Here is a 22,244-nt window from a genome sequence, read left to right on the forward strand (position 1 = left end):
GCCATAGGCCTGAGAGTACCCTTTAGCAACTAAGCGAGCTTTGAGTCTGTGCAGTGACCCATCAGGATGAACCTTGACCGTGAAGACCCACTTGCAACCAACTGCCTTTTTGCCAGGAGGGAGAGGACAAAGATCCCACGTTTCATTTTTTCACATAGCTGACATTTCCTCTTGCATAGCACTAAACCACCCCGGATTGTGCAGAGCCTCTGGCACATTCTTAGGAACAGAGTAACTGTCAAGACTAGTAGTAAAGGCATGGTGATCTATGGATAGGGCTACGTAGGAACAGAAGCGGTCAAGGGGATATCTGGTACTGCGGCATTTACGTGAGTCTTTACGAAGGGCAATGGGAAGGTCAAGATCAGAGATTTGAGGTGGTGGGATTGGAGCAGGAATCTGTGGACTAGGTGTGGTAGGGTCAGGTGATTGTGTAGGAGATTGTGGGGATTCAGTGGTTGGGTCAGGTTCAACAGGAGATGCACAAGTCTTATGGTCCTGCATTGTCTGGACAGAGTTAGTATTAACAGGGAGATTCTTACCCCTTCGAGTATATACCTGAGTAATAGGAGGCGCAGGAGGTGTTGGTGGCACGCCACTCTCGAGGATTGAAGAAGAGCCGATGTGAACATCAGGATATTTCAGAAAAGTCATGATAGGTGGAGAATTACTAGATGTAGATAATGGACCAGATTCAGAATTTAAGGAATACGGTACAGACTCCATAAAAATAACATCATATGAAACAAAGTACCTTCTAATAGTGGGGCTATAGCATCGATAACCTTTTTGAGTTCCAGAATAGCCTACAAACATACATCGGAGGGACTTGGGATCAAGTTTCGTACGACCTGGTCGATTATCATACACATAACAAATGCAACCATGTAAGTGAATTAGAAAGATGTAATTTATGTATATTAATCTAATCAACGTTACATACATATATAATCAAAGACAAACGATAAAATTAGGAAAGAAATAACTACAAATATTCACACAGCTAATCCTAAATCCGTACAGCTAATACACCTCTGACTTTCTATCTTTAACAAGAAGCAAGTCAGAAAATTTTACAACATGATAGTATCATATGAATCAAATCAAATTCATTAAACAGCATGTACACACTGAAGCTACACAGGAATTTTATGACTGCCACATGAAAGTTTGGCGGTTTAAATAGGCCGTATTTCAATACCCGCAACGATGAGGCCAGTCTTTCTGTTGTCGGTCTTTGTTTCCTCAATGCTTATCACCGCATCTTTATCACCAGTAACAATATCACACTCAAACTGTCCCAGCTCTAGCTCCATCCATCCATCTGACATCTTTACGGGCAATCCAATGCCGGGCGGAGTCGCCGTTGGTGGTTTTAGGCATACATATTTCGTTGACCCTTTTCTGCCCACAGAAACCGATGCCTTCTGGATAGCGTCGAGACCTTCTGAGTCTTGCCTTGTTCTGAAGATGAGATATACACCATATTTTGTGTTAGGCGAAAGTCCAAGGAAGCATCTCCTCGCCTTTATGCTGAACCACCAGACTTCTAATAGCTCCGCTACCTCGGTGAACCTTGTTATTGTTAGCAAACAAAAATCATTGTCTAATTTGGTACGTTGATGCATCAAATAAATGTATCACAATTGAAAATACTTAATATATATCAAGTAACCGTCATCGTCGTCGTATACTTAAAAAATAAAATAAAATATTTTATAAATCAATATAATCACAATAATAAAAAATATATAGTTATACATACGACTAAAATATCGTGATGTATAATTTTGTATTTATCAATTATTTTATTAAAAATATATCAAATTAAGCTAACTGTCATTTTTCTTATCCGTGTCTTACTCTTTAAGTTAACAAATAAACATAAATCTTATCCTTATGTGTTAAATTAACAAAAGAATGTGCCACCAAATATGATGCAAATAAAATAAACATGTAAAACAATTTATGTTGGTCTGGAGTAACTAGAAACAATTAGGAAGCCTCAACATCGATCAAAAGGGCAGTAATTAGTAATTACCTTGTTGCTCTTGGATCATTAATCCACTGCCAGTTCTCATACTTTTCTGAATGCTCTATTTTTAAATCTCTTGCAAAAATCATCTGACCTGCTTTCGTCTCGTCTCTATTCCATCTAAGACAACCCTGTTCCCCGCAATCGGTTGAATCAGATTGGCAACTCAGATGTTTTTGGCTGAAACTTATTTTGTACTAAAAAAAATAGAAAAATTGGTATTTTGATAGTTAACAGTTTAAATATTTATAACACCCATAATAATTAAATTCTGATGGATAACAATTAATTTAATTTGTATTGAATGATATTCACAAAGGAGAAATAAAATATTTAATTTCTACATTTTATATTTTCTTAACAATCGAATTTAATTTGTAATATAGTACAATCTCATTCTTTACTTAGTCAAAAAATAAATAAACAAACCACGCTGTATGCATCTCCTACACTAGTTAAATATAAAATTAAACTATAAATAAAATAAAACAGTAATTAATGGCTTCGCAGGCTACAAGCCTAGTAAGGCATTCAAGCAAACCAACACACTTTCGAGTCTTTGATCAAGTATTTTGTTCGACAGAAAAAAAAAAAAAGAAGTTGTTGGATCACGATATAAAATGGACAAGGTTTATCATGAACCACTACAAATTCAAATTTTCTATAGTACAAAATTATACACCAAGTCTAGCCATAGAAATAACTAAAGATTCTTCCTCCTAACCCAGCCAAGGACTTTTCCCTTTCCAATTTTTTTCCGAGCACCATTTCCTTCTTCAAAAGATGCAAAACTGAACTTAAATCTCAAATCAATAACAATGATTGTCTTACTTTCAACCTCAAGATACAACAGAAAGCTAAGGTGGGAGACCAAATCAGTCTAGGACAATGATTTTCACTTCCCATGTACTGACTTGGGTGAAACTCGATTTGACTCGGCTTGAATCGGGTGAAACTTGGACTGACTTGGCCTAACTCGGGTAAACTCGGTCTGACTCGGCCTGAAAATCTGATAACTCGGCTGAGTCAAATACTGTTCATCCGATTTTTGCTCAAAAACTCACATAAGCGCAAGACTCAGGTGAAACTCAGACCGGTCCCGTCCGATACCGAGTTGACTCGGTATCGGCCGAGTTTCAGAACCAGCCGTGGTACCTTACCTTGTCAGTTTGGGTAAGAGGGCAGAAATGAGTAACTACCAGTTTTAAAGAAAACTCGTACCAGCAAATGACTGATGAGGGTGGCAGCATAACTGATTATAGGGGACGTTATTCGTGAAGATACATCGTCAACAATTGCAGAAATGAAGAGACCACCCAGATCACTGAATAGGTTCGGCATGACACGGTAAAATTTGTAAGCGCAACCAAAAAGAAGAGAAAATATGCATATATATGAGCTTGGGGTAAATAGCGAGGGAATTAGATTGATGAGGGCAAAAATGAAATAATAAGTCGCAGCAAGGGCAAGGACAAGGCCGAAAATCCAACGGAATAGGTTCGACATGGCACTGGAGAGCAATAGATCGAAACTTGGGAGAGCAAGCAGCAAAGCTGAACTACATACATAGGAACTTGGGAATGGAAATAGGGAGGTAAAGAGAACAAAACAAAAGAATCAACTTGCTCAGCGTGTGAACATTGCTTTTTCTTTTCTTTGTTTTTTTCTTCTAAAATAATAGTACGAATAGAGGATTGAAAATGTTATCTGCAGAATCTTTTAATAATTAATAGTATTGAATTTGACTAACTAGCTTTTGTAATCAACTTCGTACAGCGACACTTTAGTGCACATTTTTGCCTTTTCAAGTAATTTGGGGGCCTGTTTGAAGGAAATAAGATATTTGAGACATATGGAGTATCTAGATCTAGATATTTGACTAATAAATGAATCAACTTAGCAAATTAATTTGTTCAAAGATTTATAGCTTGAGTGTAGGGATCTTAAGCTGTAGGATTGATGCCTCCACCTTGTCCTAGGCATAGCGCCATGCCGCCATCCCTCTTTGGACAGCCATATCGTAGACAAATCTATAGGTGTTCCCCATGGCATCCATCAAGGGATTAACTAGAAATCACACTTTCCCATTACTTTAATTTACTATTTTAATTCAAAATCAATCCTAGGTTTGCACACTTCAACAAATAAAAATTATTTTCAGTGGGAATTACTCTTAACACATGAGAAAGGTAATTTTCGAATTTGAGCTGAGTTGGTTCAAAAACGGGGAAAAGCCGACCAGAAAGCATGACTAATATAAAATTATAAAACGATGAATATAAGATTGTTTAGTCATTCAATCAACTTCACACAATTCTGGTTAATTATCCTTATCAGTTCGCCAAGGCCAACCTTACCTTGGTCCCCACTTAATCAACACTTGTCATTTGGGCCTAAAGTACTTCTATAAATTAATTGAGGACCAAGTCCAATAGTCATATATATGTTACTTATACTCTATAATTAGAGCAAAGCTAGGGTGTGATGTACTCATCAAGAGAGTTAGGTGAGCACAATTCTAAAAATATATCATATCGGCTTCCAATGACAAATTCAAATCGTTGAAATCCATTTACTTTACGAGTGATGTATGTACATGTAAAATTTTAAAAGTTTCAAATACATTTGCTACATTTGCTACAAGGTCAAGCCGAATTTTATTTTTTTCAGATTTGATGGTTCATGATCAGTGTGCACCATTTTTATATTTCCGGATTGTATGAAATCCAATTTTAATTCAAACAGCGCTATTGGATGTGTCCATTACTGTGAGAAATGGAGAGGTTGTATGCACCGGTTCAACCTAAATAGACTTGGTCCATACCTTACTCATGAACCGCGAAAAAAGAGAAGTTTTTTTGCTCACACTGAGGCTTGAACCCATGTCTCTTGGGTGGGAGCCGAGTACCCTAACCACTATACTCAAATGACTCTTTTGTTACCATCTTGATTCTTGTATATTATATATACGACTTGTATAAATTTTCTAGTCTATATAGTTTCAATGTTTCTTATATAGGGAATAATTTTTTTTTGAATGTACATTATATATATTCTATATATATTCTGTCCGAATATTTTTTTTATTAATATTCTATATAATCTATATACACTAACCCTAAACCCTAAACACTATATATTCTATATAATCTACATATACATATAAAATAAAATTCGTATTTAGATTTATCAAATTTACACAAAAAAAATTTGTAAATCAAATCTAAAATTTAAAATTATAGAAAAATATACATACACATATACATATACATATACATATACATCTACATATACATATACATATACATATACATATACATATACATATACATATACATATACATATACATATACATATACATATACATATACATATACATATACATAGAGTTAGGCTGGGGTGCTATGGATAGCATAGTGGCCTCTATGCTACGGCTCCATATTTGAGTTTTCAAAATCCAAACGGTTGATCCGAACCGTTCATCTTATTCTCCATATTAATATCTGCTTGGAGACCAAATTTTACATTTTTCTGAATTTTTTTACTATTTATTAAGTATTTTACAAAATTGTTGATCCAACGGTGGCTGCACAAAACAGTAAAACCGTTGGATTAGCGATTTTCAAAGTGGCTTAATAAATAGTAAAAAAATTCAGAAAATTATAAAATTTGGTCTCCAAGCAGATATTAATATGGAGAATAAGATGAACGGTTCAGATCGACCGTTTGGATTTTGAAAACTCGAATATTGAGCCGTAGCATAGAGGCCACTATGCTATCCATAGCACCCCAGCCTAACTCCATATACATATACATATACATATACATATACATATACATATACATATACATATACATATACATATACATATACATATACATATACATATACATATACATATACATATACATATACATATACATATACATATACATATACATATACATATACATATACATATACATATACATATACATATACATACATATAAATATGGTTATAAAAAAATGAGTTTAAAAAAAAAAAAAAAAAAAAAAAACCGGTTATTGGATAACCGGACCAAAACCATATTTCCAGTTATCCAATAACCGGACATTTTTTCCAATTCCGGGAATTGGGTAACCAGAAAAAAAAAGAAAATCCAGTTACTGGGTAACCGGATTGGGTAATTTTCGAATTTCAACGGTACTTTGGTTATTTATTGTAATTTGATTTAATTTTTGGATATAAATAAAAAAATCGGTTTTTTTCCTAAAAGTTTAAATAGAAATTAAATTTGCCAAAGACCGAGTCAGTCTTCGCATGCATTTCTTTTTCATAGTCAGTGTCCGTGCTCGTTGTAACGCACCTTTCAATATTTTTCTTTCAAAGACCTTGACCTTTTACAAATCAATTAATTTCCAGCAAACAAAATTGACCCGAGTTTTTTAAAAATATCAAAATTTATAAATATTTTATTATAAATAACCACAGTTTTGTCAAAATTTTATTTTTGCCCAAACCGTACAGAATATTTACGGTTTGAATTAAAAATTCAAACCGTAAATATTCCTTACGGTTTGAATTTTTTTTTTACTTAAAAATTCAACTTGTATATTTTTGACAGGAGCTCCACAGCCCAAAATCCAAGCTAACTTCCTTTCGAGCCCGATCCGACCGTCGGATTCGCGATCCAAGCCTTCCTTCATGGACCTTTCTTTATAAATATATCAAGCAATTTGAAAAGCTGAGATTCAAAAATTCATAGAAAATAGTATAAAAATCCAAATAATACAAAATTTGGGTCTAAACTGCATGAAAAAGAGTCTTATTTCTGTTTGTGAACTTGGATTTGACAGAAACATGGCCTATGCCCTCGGATTTGTCTGTTTTCTCATAGAGGGCATTTCTTGGATACCAAACAATTTATGCATATTAATAATTCAGTATAAGATGGTTTAATTACCTGTGCAGTGAGTTCATTGGAAGAGTTTGCATGACCAGTATCATTGAAATAATGGCTTCTTGCAATCTATAGTTATTACCAGGAGGAAGATAAACACAAAGAAAAAAAAAATCAAGCAAATAAAATCAAGCAAATAAATTAAGTAAAATTGCACTTTGCACTTTGCAGGTACATTAAAGGGCTTGAGCCTAATGTCATGACCTATTACACTCTTATAGATGGAATATGCAAGAAAAGTCAAATTGATAAGCCTTGAGTTTTCTACATGACATGATTTGTAAAGGATTTGAGCCTAATGTCATAAATAAATATACCATATATTAACTTACATGATACTTTTAGGGTGATGTTGCATGACCGACCACTGCAAGTAGAACCTCTTAAAATATATTAATGAAATGGCCTACAACAAGCACATAATTAGTTAAATTTATGCAATATGATACATGAAAGGATATAAATTAAAGGTGAAGCACAACATACCTAAATTTTAATGGGGAATTGAAAGACTTCTTGTATCTCTTGTTCATAAAAGATTTTATGTTTGTATTTGGTTCGACTGAAATTGCAAAATAAAGAAATAATTAGGGGGGGCTTTTGCAATTGGCACAATTAGAGGCAGGGACTTACCAAATCAAGTCAGGGTTTTCCTTTGCTCCACTGAAATTAAACAACCTAGTTGTTTAGAAACCCAAATCAAACTAAAATTGGTCCCAAAATTGAGAAATTTGAGAAGAAACACTTAACACTTAACAAACAACGAAGATTGATCATTTCATATGCACTCAACACTTAACAAACAAAAGTAAAAAAATAAGCACAGCTAGCTGAAGTTGCTGAACTGAACCCACTGATCAAAGCCCGTTATACAGAGATCATACCAGTGAGCGAAGAGAAGTGGAAGAGATGCCATCTCTACTGGGGAGTCGCAATCGCAAGAGAAGTGGAAGAGGTGCCTTTTTTAGCGATCGATTTCAGCGATTGATTTTCTAGAAGAGAGAGGTTTGAGGTTTTGGCAATCGATTTCAAAGGGTTTTGATGATAGATTTCGTATCAGCGCTGGCGCCTATTTTTTTGGCGGAGAAGAAGGGTTTTGGCGGAGAAGAAGGGCGTGGGCGCCTTTTTTTTCAGCGAAAAATTTCACCGATTTTTTTTTTTTTTAAAAAAAAAACTTTCAGCGACCGGTGATGGCGCCGGTCGCTGATACCGGTCGCTGAAAGTGTTGGTCGCCGCAGATTTTTCTTTTTTCTGTTTTTTTGGAAAAAATTGAGTATCAGCGACCGGCGTCAGCACCGATCTCTGATACCGGTCGCTGATAAACCATTCTGTTGTAGTGTATGTATATTATCCTATTAGCATCCATATAAAATTTATTAATTAACTAATGAACATATCTAGTCATTATCTTTTTGTACGTAGCTACTTTAATCCTATGCCCTTTGTTAACTGGCTTAGCTTTAGCTTCGATAGATTACTTTTAGAACCTAACTATATCTAGAAGCTTGTTAATATGTTGCTTGGTTGGTTGTTTTCATTTTGTGCTACTATGACACTGTTAAAGCTAAGGGATACCCTGCTTGATTTAGCTCTATAATTATCTTATTTCAGAAATAAAATGGGCATAAAAAACCTCTTTTAAAAACAAAAATAGAAACTAATGAATGATTTTATATAAAATAATAGAGGTCGAGTTGAGCAATAATCACTAACCGTTTCCTGATGTAGAAAGTCAACTTGGAAGCTTTTACATGTAAGATTCAATTAACTCGACAAAATAAAATAAAACATCGTCATCTTAATCATAAGTTCCTCAACATATCCATAAGACCTAGTCACATGTTATAACTGATTAATTAATTATAAACAATTATTGCCATCTAGTTCATTTTTTAAGATATGATTATTGTTTGCTTCATCATATTTTTTAAGATATAGTTAATTGACGTAGGCTTTAATTTAAGATGATATTAATGGTTTTCTTGAAACAAATTGCTCTCTCCTCTTGCTCCTCGCTCGTATCGTTGACTTTTTAATTCGCCATGTTCTCTCTAGCTTAATTATGATATACTTTTACATAACTAATTAATAATAAAACTCATGTAGTCAGTAAAGGGGATGAATGAGAGCTTTTACAATATTTTTAATTTGTTTTGGTTTAAATTTTATAATTTTAGTTAATTAATTGATTTTATCTTTATTGAATACTTGCTCATAATGTTTACAATGGTTACATTGTGGTTTATACACAATACAAGGCCTAAAAGAGTCGTTTAAAATTATACTATCTGCTAGACTTAGAGCCACAAGTAAAGGAAAAAAACAGACAGAAAGACAAAGAAAGAAAGCTTTAATTTGCGAAATTCACATGAAGTCAGCCATGTGTACCAAACAATGGTACTTCCATTCATATAAAATTTATCTGCTAGACTTTAAATAGAGTAGTTATCGGTGTAACTATTTGCAGTGACTATCTAGGAGATGAACATCATGTTCTATTTACTCCTAGTGGGACAATCTCGGTTATTGTAACTTCGGGAAAAATAGCAAAGGGTGTAACTGTGAACTTGAATCCTCCCATTCTTGATAATAGAGACATAGCATAGAACTCCATGCAATTGATTGGAATAAAGTCTGGGTCTCCTTTCCTTACCAGTCCTTTTCGATTGGACTTTGTAACATGTTTTAGGATTAGCAGCCCACAGATTTGCACACAGTACTAGTTTCAGAATCGCATGTGGTTCTAATCAAACCACACACGATACAACTAGACGGTAGAAATAATAACTTATTATTGATTTGAACACAATTTAGTGACAAACCGCATGCAGTCAACTCGAGATCCAAAATTAGACTACATGAGTAAGAATGATAGTAAGCGTGATCCATAGAACTCTTTACCATCTGTAATCTCTACTTCAATACTAACTAATCACCCATAAACATCAACTTAAATACCCATATAAACAAACACACCTAGAATAAGTGAACGGTTTCACCATGATACACTATCTTTGTGGACCAACTCCCAGATCTATACTATAGGATAGGTTCGTGCTCTTGTGAATTTATTCTAAAGTAGAATATTAGGGTTATAAAAGCGAGGATGTGGGAAAGAAAGAGCGAGAAAGGGAGAGAGACAGATTCGTTTAAATGTCCCAAGAAAGATTTGGGATAGATGATCTTTCTTTCTTTTCCTAATTTCAATCGAATAAACTAACTAAGAGAGGATTTTTGAATATTTGCGTGTCCATTTGAGGAATCAGCGCGCTATTCCATCTCGGACTGGATTGGATGAATTCTGAGCGGACGGCCGAGAAACATTAACTCAAATTCTGAGGCGACGCAGTTACTTGTTCAATAAAGACGTTTATCTTATTTTTCATTTTAGTTACCTTAGTTTTCATCTGTAGTATATTTTTCATTTTAATTACTTTAGTTTTCATCTGTAGTGTAATTCTTAATGGCTCTTTTAGACCTTGAACATAGTGGCAATTGTCACTTTTTAACTTCACGGATAGTGACATATTTTTATATTTTTGTAGTGTTGTATTTTATATAAATACTGATGTAACCATTGTAAAGATTACAAACAATACATTCAATACAATCATCAAGTTTGAGCCAAAAAGAAATTATTTTTTTCTATAAAAGCTCGCGTTCGGCCCCTGTACCACGTGATTTTTTTTTGCCATCTCTTATATTTTATTTATTTAATAAATAATTTTAAAAAAATATATATAATAATGAGAAGAGAGAAGATGGAGAAGGAAAAGGTCAACGCCGAGCGAGGAGTAGAAGAATATATATAATATCATATTCAAAAGCTAGTTGCGTCAATTGACTATATATAGTAATACGATGAAGCAAACTACAAATCAAATCTAAAACAATTAACTAGTTGGCATCAATAATTGTTTAGTCCTTCAGTTACAGCATGTCACCAAGTCTTATGGATATGTTGTGGGACATAAGATGGCGAGCTTTTATATTATTTTGTCACCAAGTCTTAATTGAATCTTACAAGCTACGTTGTATGGAGACGGGTACGAATATCGTATTAGATACGATACAGATATGCTATTACGGCAATTTTCAAAAATCTCAGATACGATAATTAAGTCTATTATATATTATATTAATTATATTATTGATTCAACATTTGCATTATATAAATTAAATATAAAAAATCCTGAATAAGGTGCTTTGTATAAGTTACTATGTTAAAACAACAAAGTTGAGTTGTTGCAGTGATTGAGGTGTATGTCCAGTTACCCTCAGAACCTTGGTTCGATTCTAGAAAAGTAAAATGGCCAGTCCAAGCGCGGCTCACAGAAAGAACGAAGTGTCTGCAGACGTATCCATACTGTATCCGAACAGAAATGAGCAGTATCAAAGCGTTTCAACGGGTATCGATCGTTGACCGTATCAGAATGTTAAGGATACACAACATCATCAAATATGCTAGCTAGTGTATCCGATACGCAATTTTCTGAAAACCTCATGAACACATTATATTGTTTGAAAATAAATAGAAAATATAAGCAACTCAGCAATTTTTACAACATAATATAATGGAATCAAATTAAATATAACATACAGACAGATCAAACAACACAGGAATTTTAGGACTGGCACGTGTTTAAACGGGACGGAATTCAATACCCGCAATGATAAGTCCCTTCTTTTCATTTTTGCCTTCTGTTTCGTCCTTGATGTATATGGACGCCTCTTTATCACCAGTAACTTTATCGCAGGAAAACTGTGCCAGCTCCAGCTCCATCCATCCATCCGGCCTCATTTTGGGCGACTGAACGCTGGATGGCATCGGTTTTGTTGGTTTTAAGCATACATATTTCGTCCCCTTCTCTGTTCCTGCAGAAAACCATACCTTCAAGATAGCGTTGAGACCTTTTGACTCTGGCTCTGGCTTTGTTCTGAAGATGAGATATGCACAATACTTTGTGTTAGCCGAAAGTTCGAGGAAGTTCATGCTTGTCTCTATGTAGAAAAACCAGACTTGCAATAGCTCCGCCGCCACCTTGAACCTTATTATAAGTAAACGAAAACAAGGTCATATTTGGTATATACACTACGCATAAATTTGCTGATCGAATTCAGAGAGAGGCCAATTAACGAGACATTTTTCGATAACACTTTTCGTGTATTTAATATGTGGATACATCAAATAAATATAACCAAATTTAAATTACATGGTGTGTATATATATATATATATATCAAGGTTAACAGACCTCCATTAGTGTTAATGGATATAATATATATCAAAGGAACATATGTTGATATATATTTGTAACCGGATAAATTTAGTCTCATTCTTATTCTATGTTTATTCGTTTAGTATTGGTCTTTAAATTATTCTAATTTTATCCATTAAGATTAACTTTTAAAGAATTAATCATTGATAATTATGAATAAATTTAGTATCATTATTTATTAAGTTAAGGAATAAAGTTTTTTATCCTTATCAGTGAAATTCACGAACAATATTTTTTAGTCATACCAGTCTTGCTTAATACGACACGAGCAGAATATATAAATGTATAAAAAATATTCGCTTTCACCCCTTATCCCTGTATTAGAGAAAAGATAGGTTTGGAATAACTACAAACAATAAGGAATTCTGAAAAAGAGAAGGGCATTAATTACCTTGGCTCGTTTGGATAAAGAATCAAATCCCAGTACTTATTGTTGTCTAAATGCTCTATTTTTAAATCTCTTGCAATAATTATCGGCGGGCTCGACGGGCTCCTGGCCTTCCCGACTCTGGTCTTCTCCTGGTCTCCTGATGAACTCTGCCCTTGGTCCTTTGTCAACAGGCATTTTTCCAGGTCTTCGTTCTTGTCATTTGGTTTCTTGTCTTCTTGCTGGTCGTTTTTGTCTGATTTAAAACACTGTTCCCTCAAACAGATCAAAAACACCAAAAGAAAATATAAAAATAAAATAGCAGAACTGGTAGTTATCGGGTAAGGATTGGTGGTATTACACTATTACCTTACCTTATCAATTAATCCATCTTCTGTTTATTAATTTTTCTTGGGTGTGCATTCTCTTGATAATGAGTAAATGAACATTTTGAAAGAAAGATCGTACCCGGATTATTTCGGAGCAGCAACTTTTTAAACCGGATCATGAGTAAATGAACATTTTGAAAGAAAGATCGCCGGCCATTCGCTCCGCCAGATCGCCGCCAAGAGCATATTCTCACCTCCACCCCATAGTTTCACGTGTTGAGTACACGGTACACCCTCTATTGCTAGCATTAATTTTTCACTTTACTATTGCTTAAATCCCCACAGTTGGCTTTTTCTATCTTCCCGATCAGATCTTTCACAAGATATATTACTAGTTGTTTGAACAATTTTACTAGATCTGTTACAAGATATGTTCTACAAAAATAATTTGTCTAATTTTTTTCAAGGGACAAAAATACTGAAATGAAGCTGTTGAAGATTAATAAACAAAACACAAATTGGAGATACTAGAAAATTGGAGCTTTGACATCTCTTCCACGAATTTTGATGAGGTGCTCAAGAGCTCCCCCACTTCCTATGCCATCGTCGAGTTCTTCGCTCACTGGTATGATCTCTGTATAACGGGCTTTGATCAGTGGGCTCGGTTCAGCAGCTTCAGCTAGCTGTGCTTATTTTTTACTTTTGTTTGTTAAGTGTTGAGTGCATATGAAATGATCAATCTTCGTTATGAATATGCATCTCGGAATTTTATATAACATCATATTTGGGTTTCTAAACAACTAGGTTGTTTAATTTCAGTGGAGCAAAGGGAAAACCCTGATTTGATTTGGTAAGTCCCTACCTCTAATTGTGCCAATTGCAAAAGCCCTCCTAATTATTTCTTTATTTTTCACCTTTCTTGGACTATCACCTAAAAGGACTGTTTCTTTTACTATTATACTCAATAGCTATGTTGAATTTGGCTTGGCAACTTTAAGATTAAGTTTGAACTTTAGTTTATTATGTAAAGGACTGTCTTACCAATAATGTACCTGCAAAGTGCAAAGTGCAATTTTACTTAATTTATTTGCTTGATTTTATTTTCTATTGTTTAGTTACGCTCTGTTAATTCGTAGAAGTTGCATAATTGTGCAGTCAGAAGATGATTTCTATGTCGGGTATTTTACACTTCAGCTTCTAAATGCTCTTATTACAAATTCACCCAAAAGGTAATATATGACTTTCTGATTCTTATCTCCATTATTTAATTTAATTTAGGCATCTCATATGTTTTTTTTTTCTTTCTGTTTATCTTCCTCCTGGTAATAACTATAGGTTGCAAGAAGCCATTCTTTCAATACCCCGTGGTATCACTGTTTTGATGGATATGCTCATGGATTGTGAGGTCTGCATTTATTTCTCAAAATCTGCATCACGTACATGTATATTTCCATTTAATTAATATTATTGTAGTTTTCTTTTGATAGGTCATAAGGAATGAACCCATATATGTGCTGTTTTGATAGGTCACTTGGCAGAAAAAAATTATCAATGTGTATATATATGCGATGGCTTTTTATTTATGTTATATGATATCATGTTGTATGTCAACATTGAATTGTTGTATGATATTTGATATTAAATTCGAATCGAGCTATTATGTATGCTATGATTATTTGATATTATATTCGAATCGAGCTATTATTTGATATTATTGTTTGATCGATATGAATGTTTGGTACGTGTGGTACCAATTATTAAATGGTGCAAATTTAAATAATAAAAAATATCCCAAAAACCTGACAAGAGGGTATCAGCGACCGGAAATTTTGGTCTCTGATACATTTTCATGACGTTAGCAAAAAAAACAGCGACAAAAAAAATTGGTCGCAGAAAAAGTATCAGCGACCGGTGACGTCATCTGTTGAGTATCTGCGACAAGGCTTTCAGCGACCGGGTTATCAGCGACCGGAATCGGCTTCTGCTGTAGTGGTTGTAGTCTCACTCAATTTAATAATTAATTCTTATCAAATAGTCACTCAAAATATCAAAATGTTATTTATAACATCAAACTTTTTTTTAACTTTGCCATGACATAAAGTGCGGAACGTTTATACATAATAAATATTTAATTTCGCCGTATATATAGTTTTATTAAAAATTGAAGTAGAAATTTTTTAACTGTATAATATTTGAAAATTGACTACGTTTATAATAATTATCGATGAAAAATAATTGGTAAAATTGTAAAATTATCGATGAAAAATTACCATGTAAATTTATAATAATTGAAAAACGTTATTTAAATGGTAATATTTTAAGTTATATAATTTTAAATTACCTTTGGAGTGTGTAATACATCAAAAAGAGGAATATGTACAGGGCTAGGGATGGTATACCAACAGAAGCAGTTGGTTGGCAACGCACCATTGGTGTAATTCTTTGGAAGAGGAAGGAAGAGAAAATAGCTCTGCGTTTTTCAACATTTTTTTGAAGCAACTTGCTCTGTGTTTGAACATTTTTTTATTCCCTTTTTTTTATTTGTATGTAGGAGTACAACCTTACATCGTTTCTTTGTAAGAACCGAGTATGAATGTTGTGACCTATCGTACACAGTTGCATTTTAAATGACCGTGTGTGTGTGTGTGGTTGAGCTCGATTTTACAATAGCGTCTCCTCCTTTTACACACTATTTATTTAAAATTTTCTCATATTTATATGTATGCCGTGTATGGTTTTCGCTTTTGTAGTAGTGTTATAAAATAATAATAAAATATCAAACTGTTTATTGCAAGACTTAATTGTTTTAATAATTGTGTTTTCATTAGTGTTGTGAGTGATAGAAGATATGCTTGGATATTTTAATAATTACTTCTTTCTATCGAGTAGTGAAACTTATTTTTGTGCCGAATTATTTCTAAATTACTATTTCTCATTTTTTTTTAGTTTTCTATGTTTTTAAATGTAAAATTAACTCTATTATGTTTATAAATATTTGTATTATATTATATTATTTGAGTGTAGTCATTTGTCTCATTATATATTATTGTTGACAAATTATTTTTTTATCAATTATTTAAGTTTTTTTAGTACAAAAAAAAATTCTGCACAAAAAAAATCCGAGTTTCCGATTCGATTCAATAGATTCCTACCGATTCGTCCAATTCTAGTTCTATGGTCAAGTGACTGATTTTGATTTTTCTTTTTATACACAACTGAATAGGATCCACATGGCATCCGATAATTCATTTGTAAGTCTAACAAGGGAAATATGCATAGATCGGAACTTAATTTGTAAATTGTAAGTGCTAATTGAATACAAAGAAGAGAAGGAAATATGGTTGGATCTGAACATGGGAGAGGACAAAGGCCAGAGAACTTGGAGGGAAGCATCATGTGATAGTCTGCAATATCAAGGAGAGAACTCGGTCAAGACTGAATATATATTTATAAGCAACTTGAGCATACAATGACAAAATTTGAAGTTGTAAAACGTGCAGCCAATTGCATGGGCAGTGATAAGCTGATACTTTTTGCATTGGCTGCATTGTAATCCATTTTATAATGCAATACAATTTGGTAGCAACTACCAAACTTTGAAAAAAGACATCATGCACGCATTTACCAACGCGCATGAGGCGTGAGGCGACTTTTGGGTTCATTTTTTATTGTTTATTTCGTATTCCTAGCATTATTAGCAACGAAGGAGTCCCTTGAATATTGGCACTATGCATGTACCGAATCATGATCATATCTTTGAAGAATCTAAGAAAATAACTGTTTGTATAATATTTTTAATTAAGGAAAATTAATGTATAAACTAATATTTTACTGTGAGACTACGGTAATTTGCAAATTCACTGAAGTGCAAACAATTGATCATAACTGTTGCATATTATTTCTACATAAATATATACTTGGAGATCAAATTTAACTTTTAAATAAAATATTAGTATTATTTAAAAGGTTTAATCATCTGACATAAAAATCGATTAACCATCTGAAAGTAGTGAATGTGTACCTATTTAACAAAATAGTAAAATTATAAAAATTGAAACAATTGATCTCCAAGTACATTTTAATATAGAGATCATGTTGAATAGTTTGAATCGACTATTTAGAAAAAAATGGACTTTGTGCATAAATTTTGTACATTTCCTTTTGTTTAGACTTTAGATACAATATCAGCTATTGGTTCACCGTCAACCGGATCAATTCTATAATTAGTTGCGAAAATAAGCATTTAATGTTAGGATGGATCGTTTAAATAATTGCATGTGCAGTCAATATTGTTGTGAGTTTTCTTAATCTTTGTGCCGAATAATTTATAAATTGCAATTTCTTTAATTTGTGCGTTCTTTCTATGTTTTTAAATTTAAATTAACTTGATTATGTTTTCGAATGTTTGTATTATATTATATTAGTGAATTATTTGAGTATAGTGATTTATCTAAACATATAATGTTGACAAATTAATTTTTTAAGCAATTTATTTAAACATATTAATTTTTCATCAATTGTTTTATTTGGGTATAGTACAAAACAACTTATGGCAAAAAAAGCAGGGTTTTTAATCCGATTCAACCGATTGACCCGATTCCGGTTCTATGACAGTAAACTAACCAATTTTGATTCTGACTTCGATTCCGATTACATAATTTTGCAGTGCAATAGAGGTGGCTATTATAAAGATTCATGCAATATTTTCATAGAACAAAGAAAAAAGAACAATCAGAAGTCTTTTAACCAATTGTCCATTTTAGATTAGGGAAAAATGACAAGATAATGATTTATGGATGATTGCCAAGAAGGAACATACACAATCATCAACCATTGATTGGTTAATAATGTAACAAGACATGCCATATATCTTAGGCTATTACAAGAAGAATTCAGAAGCGTCAAACATATGAACAAATCTAAAATAACGTAAAAGATAATTCTCTTTTCTTCGACAATTTAACCCCAACCTTTCTGCAATGTCAAGCACTATTTACAATGCAAAAGTAAAAATTTGCTAAATAATCTTACGGGTGATAGTAAAGCAAATTGAAAAAAAACAATCGCCTCAACCATATTGGATTAGTATTTTTGTACACGGCTCGAGAACTGTGTAAAATTTAATGACTTATTGTACACGACTCCTGTAGACACGGTTGGAAAATCGTGTATAAACCTAACTTTAGGCTGTGGTTAGTAGTGTTTTTTGTACTAGTGGAGTTGTAACCTTTTTACGAAAGTTACCGTTGATACCAAATATAAGGTACTGATCAAGACATATTTGAGACAAAATTACGTAGGGTTTTGTCTTATGTTTTATCTTGTTTTCTCATCTTTATTCTTTATTCTTTATTTATTATTGCATTCACTTACTATTGTCCAAGTTTATGTTTTGATGCAGAAACTATGTTTTGGGGATATTTGACATCATATGGAGCACGAATTGGGTCGATCGAAAAAGCACAACATTGGTTCTAGGGTTGTGTTACAGACCATATCAATTGATACGGGGGTGATGCTCATTACGGTCCAGGAGATAGCCAAATCCAACGATGCACTGTATGGCTACGGATCGTACCACTTCATACGGTCCGTAATAGTAGGTGCCCTTTGGTAAATAACTGCTCCAGCTGTATCCATATCAGATCCATTGGACTCCAACTCATCTTTAGACGCCCCCTCACTCCTATATATACCATCTGGACTGAAGAAGAAGAAGATAAGCTTAGATCTACTTTGTATTATTCTTGTATAGTTAGTTGTGAGGAGTGTAGACATGCCGTTCCACGGCTAGACATCTTTTCTAGGACTAGGCTATAAACCTTGTTACTCATGATGCTTTGATATATATTTTGTGTTTGATCATTTTTTAGTCTTTTGTCGTTTGATATCTTTTGCGCTTTATGTTTAATCTCTCTCGGTTTTGCTTGTTATCCTTATCCCTTCGCCAAGGCCAACCTTAGCTTGGTCCCCACTTAATTTACACATTGTCATTTGGGCCTAATGTACTTCAATAAATTAATTAAGCACCAAGTCCAATAGTCATATGTAACTTGTACTATATAATTATATGTTTATATTATGTTAAATATTAAATGTATATGATATGTCATATATATGAAATCAATTTTCTTTTGATTATTTATGTCACCACATGACAATTATTTTGACATTATATCAACTCTTGAAATTTATATTTATAGAAATTAATATTAAATAAAATAGGGTATTATATTAGTATTGCAGGTTTTAGGTGTCATACATGGAATCAAAATAACTTTTGGCTCTATTATCTGGAACCATTTTCTTTTTTATTCGGATCTATAAATTCATACACACCCACAGATGTTACTTGACTTGGCCACGTAGAATCCGAACAAAGTCAAATATTGGATTGTTAGTGGAATTAATACGCAAAATTGTTGGGCTTGGGCATGGCTGGTAGAAATAAATGAAAATTTAGTTTGGAAGAGAATTTTTATGTCAGATCCATTAGGGACAGAATTTTTGGTGTGGTGCTTTGTGTTTGCTGTGGCCTGAATGGATCTGATTAAAAAAAATTGACTTCAAATAATGGAGCCGAATTTTTTTACGGTTCCGTCTATACATCTAAATATTATTGTACTCATTCTAATATCCTATATTATTTAACACTAATTTCATAAACAAAATTTATGCACTGACTTGCTCGCCAAAAAAAAAAAATAATAATAATAATTTTAGAAAAGGGAAAATTTCCAATGTGCCCATATTAACTTTTGAAATAGCCAATTTACCTATTAAAACAACATATATCCAATATATCCATAAAAACTTTATTTAACTCTTTATTTAATTATTTTAAATATTAAATTGGCAAAAATGCCCTCCTCCCTCTTTCATTCAAACATCCACATGCATGCACCTGTGATTTTTTTCTTGGTTGTCTTCATCATTAACCAAACAATCTGATGGGCAACAGTGACAGTCAATACATGAAGTCAATTGCTCAAATCAACTTAAATTTAAGGGAAAATTTCCAGTGTACCCATACAAACTTTTGAAATAGTCAATATCCCCACAAAAGCTCTATAATAGATAATATCCCCATAAAAAAATTACATTCTTATTTTTATCCCCTTTGAATTATTTAACTTCATATTTAATTATTTTAAAAATCGAATTGACCAATATGTCCTTGAACTTTGACTGGAGGTGTCCATTCTAATTGTTTCTTCCTCCCTCCCGTCTCTCTCAGCCCCATTCACCCTCAGGTGTGTCTCTATCACACAGCAAAATCAAGATATTAATGGAAAGAGATAATACAAGGAAAAAATGTTCCTTAATGAGACTAACAGAGATAAAGAGTAAAAGTTCCATCATATTCAATATTTTAATTTTAATCTAATTCGGCACCTCTTTCAATTTCTTCTTACCTAAATATTGCACCAAAAGAAAAAAAAAATTACAAAAAGTGAAACGAGTAAATAATCAAAATGAAACTAAAGGAGACCAATCGAGCTGGAAAGGAGACTGATATCCTTAGCTCCATTTGCTAATCTCAATTGGCATCCTAGCGGAGATCTTGTGTTAGTTTATTTTTGCTTGAGCTTCACCTGTAATTCTTTTCTCGTCAGAATGAAGCTTAAAATTTAATCTTGTGAGAGCGGGTGTACACAAAGGACTTATCTGAAATTTAATCTTGTGAGCTGTTATGATCAACCTTTTTTTTAATCACTGGGTGTATATTTACTAATAAGCAATTAGAATGGGGTTGACAATTGGGCTGAGAGAGACGGGATTGAGGAAGAAACAATTAGAATGGACACCTCCAGTCTAAGTTCAAGGATATATTGGTTAGTTCAGTTTTTAAAACAATTAAATATAAAGTTAAATAATTCAAAGTAGGATAAAAATAAGAATGTTAAATTTTTATGGGGATATTAGCTATTTCAAAAGTTTGTATGGGTACACTGGAAATTTTTCCTAAATTTGAAGGTAGAAACACCATAAAATTTAGTAAAAGGGCCATGATTTTTTCTAGATGTTCGCATATATTGAAAATTATTGATTTGGACAAACACCACACGATTGAGATGTATTTATAATTTGTCAATCAAGTTTTGTTGAATAGACCAATTTTACAAAAATATAAGTGTAGGGGGTAAATTGAAAATAACAAATGTTTTAACCTGTAGATTTTTTAGAAGCTTGGAGAACAAATAGAGGAGAAGCTAATGTATAAAATAACCTAATTGATGGTTTTATACATTAAGAGGTTTCTAGGTGATATATATAAGTTAGTTTCTTAGCTTGAGGTTGTAATTGTTTGTTGTTTATTAAGGAAAATTCTCTTTTATTTAATTATATATTGCTTGGTTAGTTTTGAGGTTGTAATTGTTTGTTATTTATTAAGGAAAATTCTCTTTTATTTTTTGGTTGATACAAAATGTCATGGTAGGCTTAAGAAATTTTAGCCAAATTAGAATATAGTTGTACGACTTCTATATTTCTTGTTGTATATATATTTATGTTTACGGTAATTTTTCATTGTGAGTCTAATAAATCGAATATTAATGATCATCCAAAATTTTAAAATACCATCAATTTTAAAATCTTCAACACCCTGTGTCACTGCCAATTTGAAGTATCAAGGGATAATTCAAGATAATTGCAATTCTTTTTATTTACAAAAAATAATTGTAAATACTTGTACATATATCACTCTAATCACTAATTGCATTTGATGGTCATGATGAATCTAATAAATATTTGTACATATATATCACTCTAATCACTAACTGCTTTTGTGAACCGCTTGATTTAAAAACTCAGAATTTCCGTAATGGATCTGACCATTAACTAGATCCAATTGTGTAAGCAATAACGTTTTCGATCTGACTGTGGTTTTCTTTTCTTTTAATTAACTTTACTTCTGGGGATGCACTTACATATATATATAGAGGGTAGAATAGCAAGTTTGCAGTAAATTTTGACCAAAAAAAGTGATGCTGGTACAGGACTTGACAGTTGACTTGTGATACTGGTACCCTAATTAAAGTATGATAGTCATGGATGTCACTACCTTAGTGTCAAGTCAAAACTTTGTCAAGGATATTTAATTCTTGAGAGCGACCTCCATGACTTTGTCAAGGATTGTTAATCTTGCCTCTCGAGTAAATCAATTTTGTACATGGCATATCCCTCTCCAAATCTTAAAAAAATATATATTATAGTGGGACGCCATGGCATATCCCTTCCCAAATCTAAAAATTAAAAAAAAAAATATATATATATATATATTATAGTGGG

The 22,244-nt window shown here is 32.8% G+C and overlaps 1 protein-coding gene and 2 long non-coding RNA genes across 3 annotated transcripts in view; all 3 read right to left on the minus strand.

Moving 5' to 3' along the window:
* Positions 1-1,178: 1,178 nt before the first annotated feature.
* Positions 1,179-2,147, minus strand: LOC144546039 (F-box protein PP2-B10-like). Its single transcript, XM_078294585.1, has 2 exons — positions 2,042-2,147; positions 1,179-1,575 (listed from the first exon to the last, which is right to left on the minus strand). The coding sequence occupies exons 1-2, from the start codon at positions 2,122-2,124 to the stop codon at positions 1,179-1,181; spliced, it is 480 nt and encodes a 159-aa protein (XP_078150711.1). The 5' UTR covers positions 2,125-2,147.
* A 502-nt stretch (positions 2,148-2,649) lies between these two features.
* LOC144546354 (uncharacterized) overlaps positions 2,650-22,244 on the minus strand; it is a 72,988-nt gene continuing 53,393 nt past the window's right edge. Inside the window, exon 2 of the long non-coding RNA XR_013508748.1 lies at positions 2,650-2,990. This is a non-coding gene — a long non-coding RNA (uncharacterized LOC144546354). The remainder of the gene's footprint in view (positions 2,991-22,244) is intronic.
* Positions 11,721-12,734, minus strand: LOC144546447 (uncharacterized). Its single transcript, XR_013508786.1, has 2 exons — positions 12,649-12,734; positions 11,721-12,027 (listed from the first exon to the last, which is right to left on the minus strand). It is a non-coding gene; the product is annotated as an uncharacterized LOC144546447 (long non-coding RNA).

This window comes from Carex rostrata, chromosome 29 (genome assembly GCF_964058835.1).
Source record: "Carex rostrata chromosome 29, lpCarRost1.2, whole genome shotgun sequence".
Lineage (NCBI taxonomy): Eukaryota > Viridiplantae > Streptophyta > Magnoliopsida > Poales > Cyperaceae > Carex > Carex rostrata.

Bases quoted from the DNA above. Each gene is read 5' to 3' on its own strand.
- LOC144546039 (XM_078294585.1), bottom strand. From the start codon at position 2,124: ATGATTTTTGCAAGAGATTTAAAAATAGAGCATTCAGAAAAGTATGAG. The intron at 1,576-2,041 runs GTAATTACTAAT...AACAATAACAAG, and splicing joins AATGATCCAAGAGCAACAAG to GTTCACCGAGGTAGCGGAGC.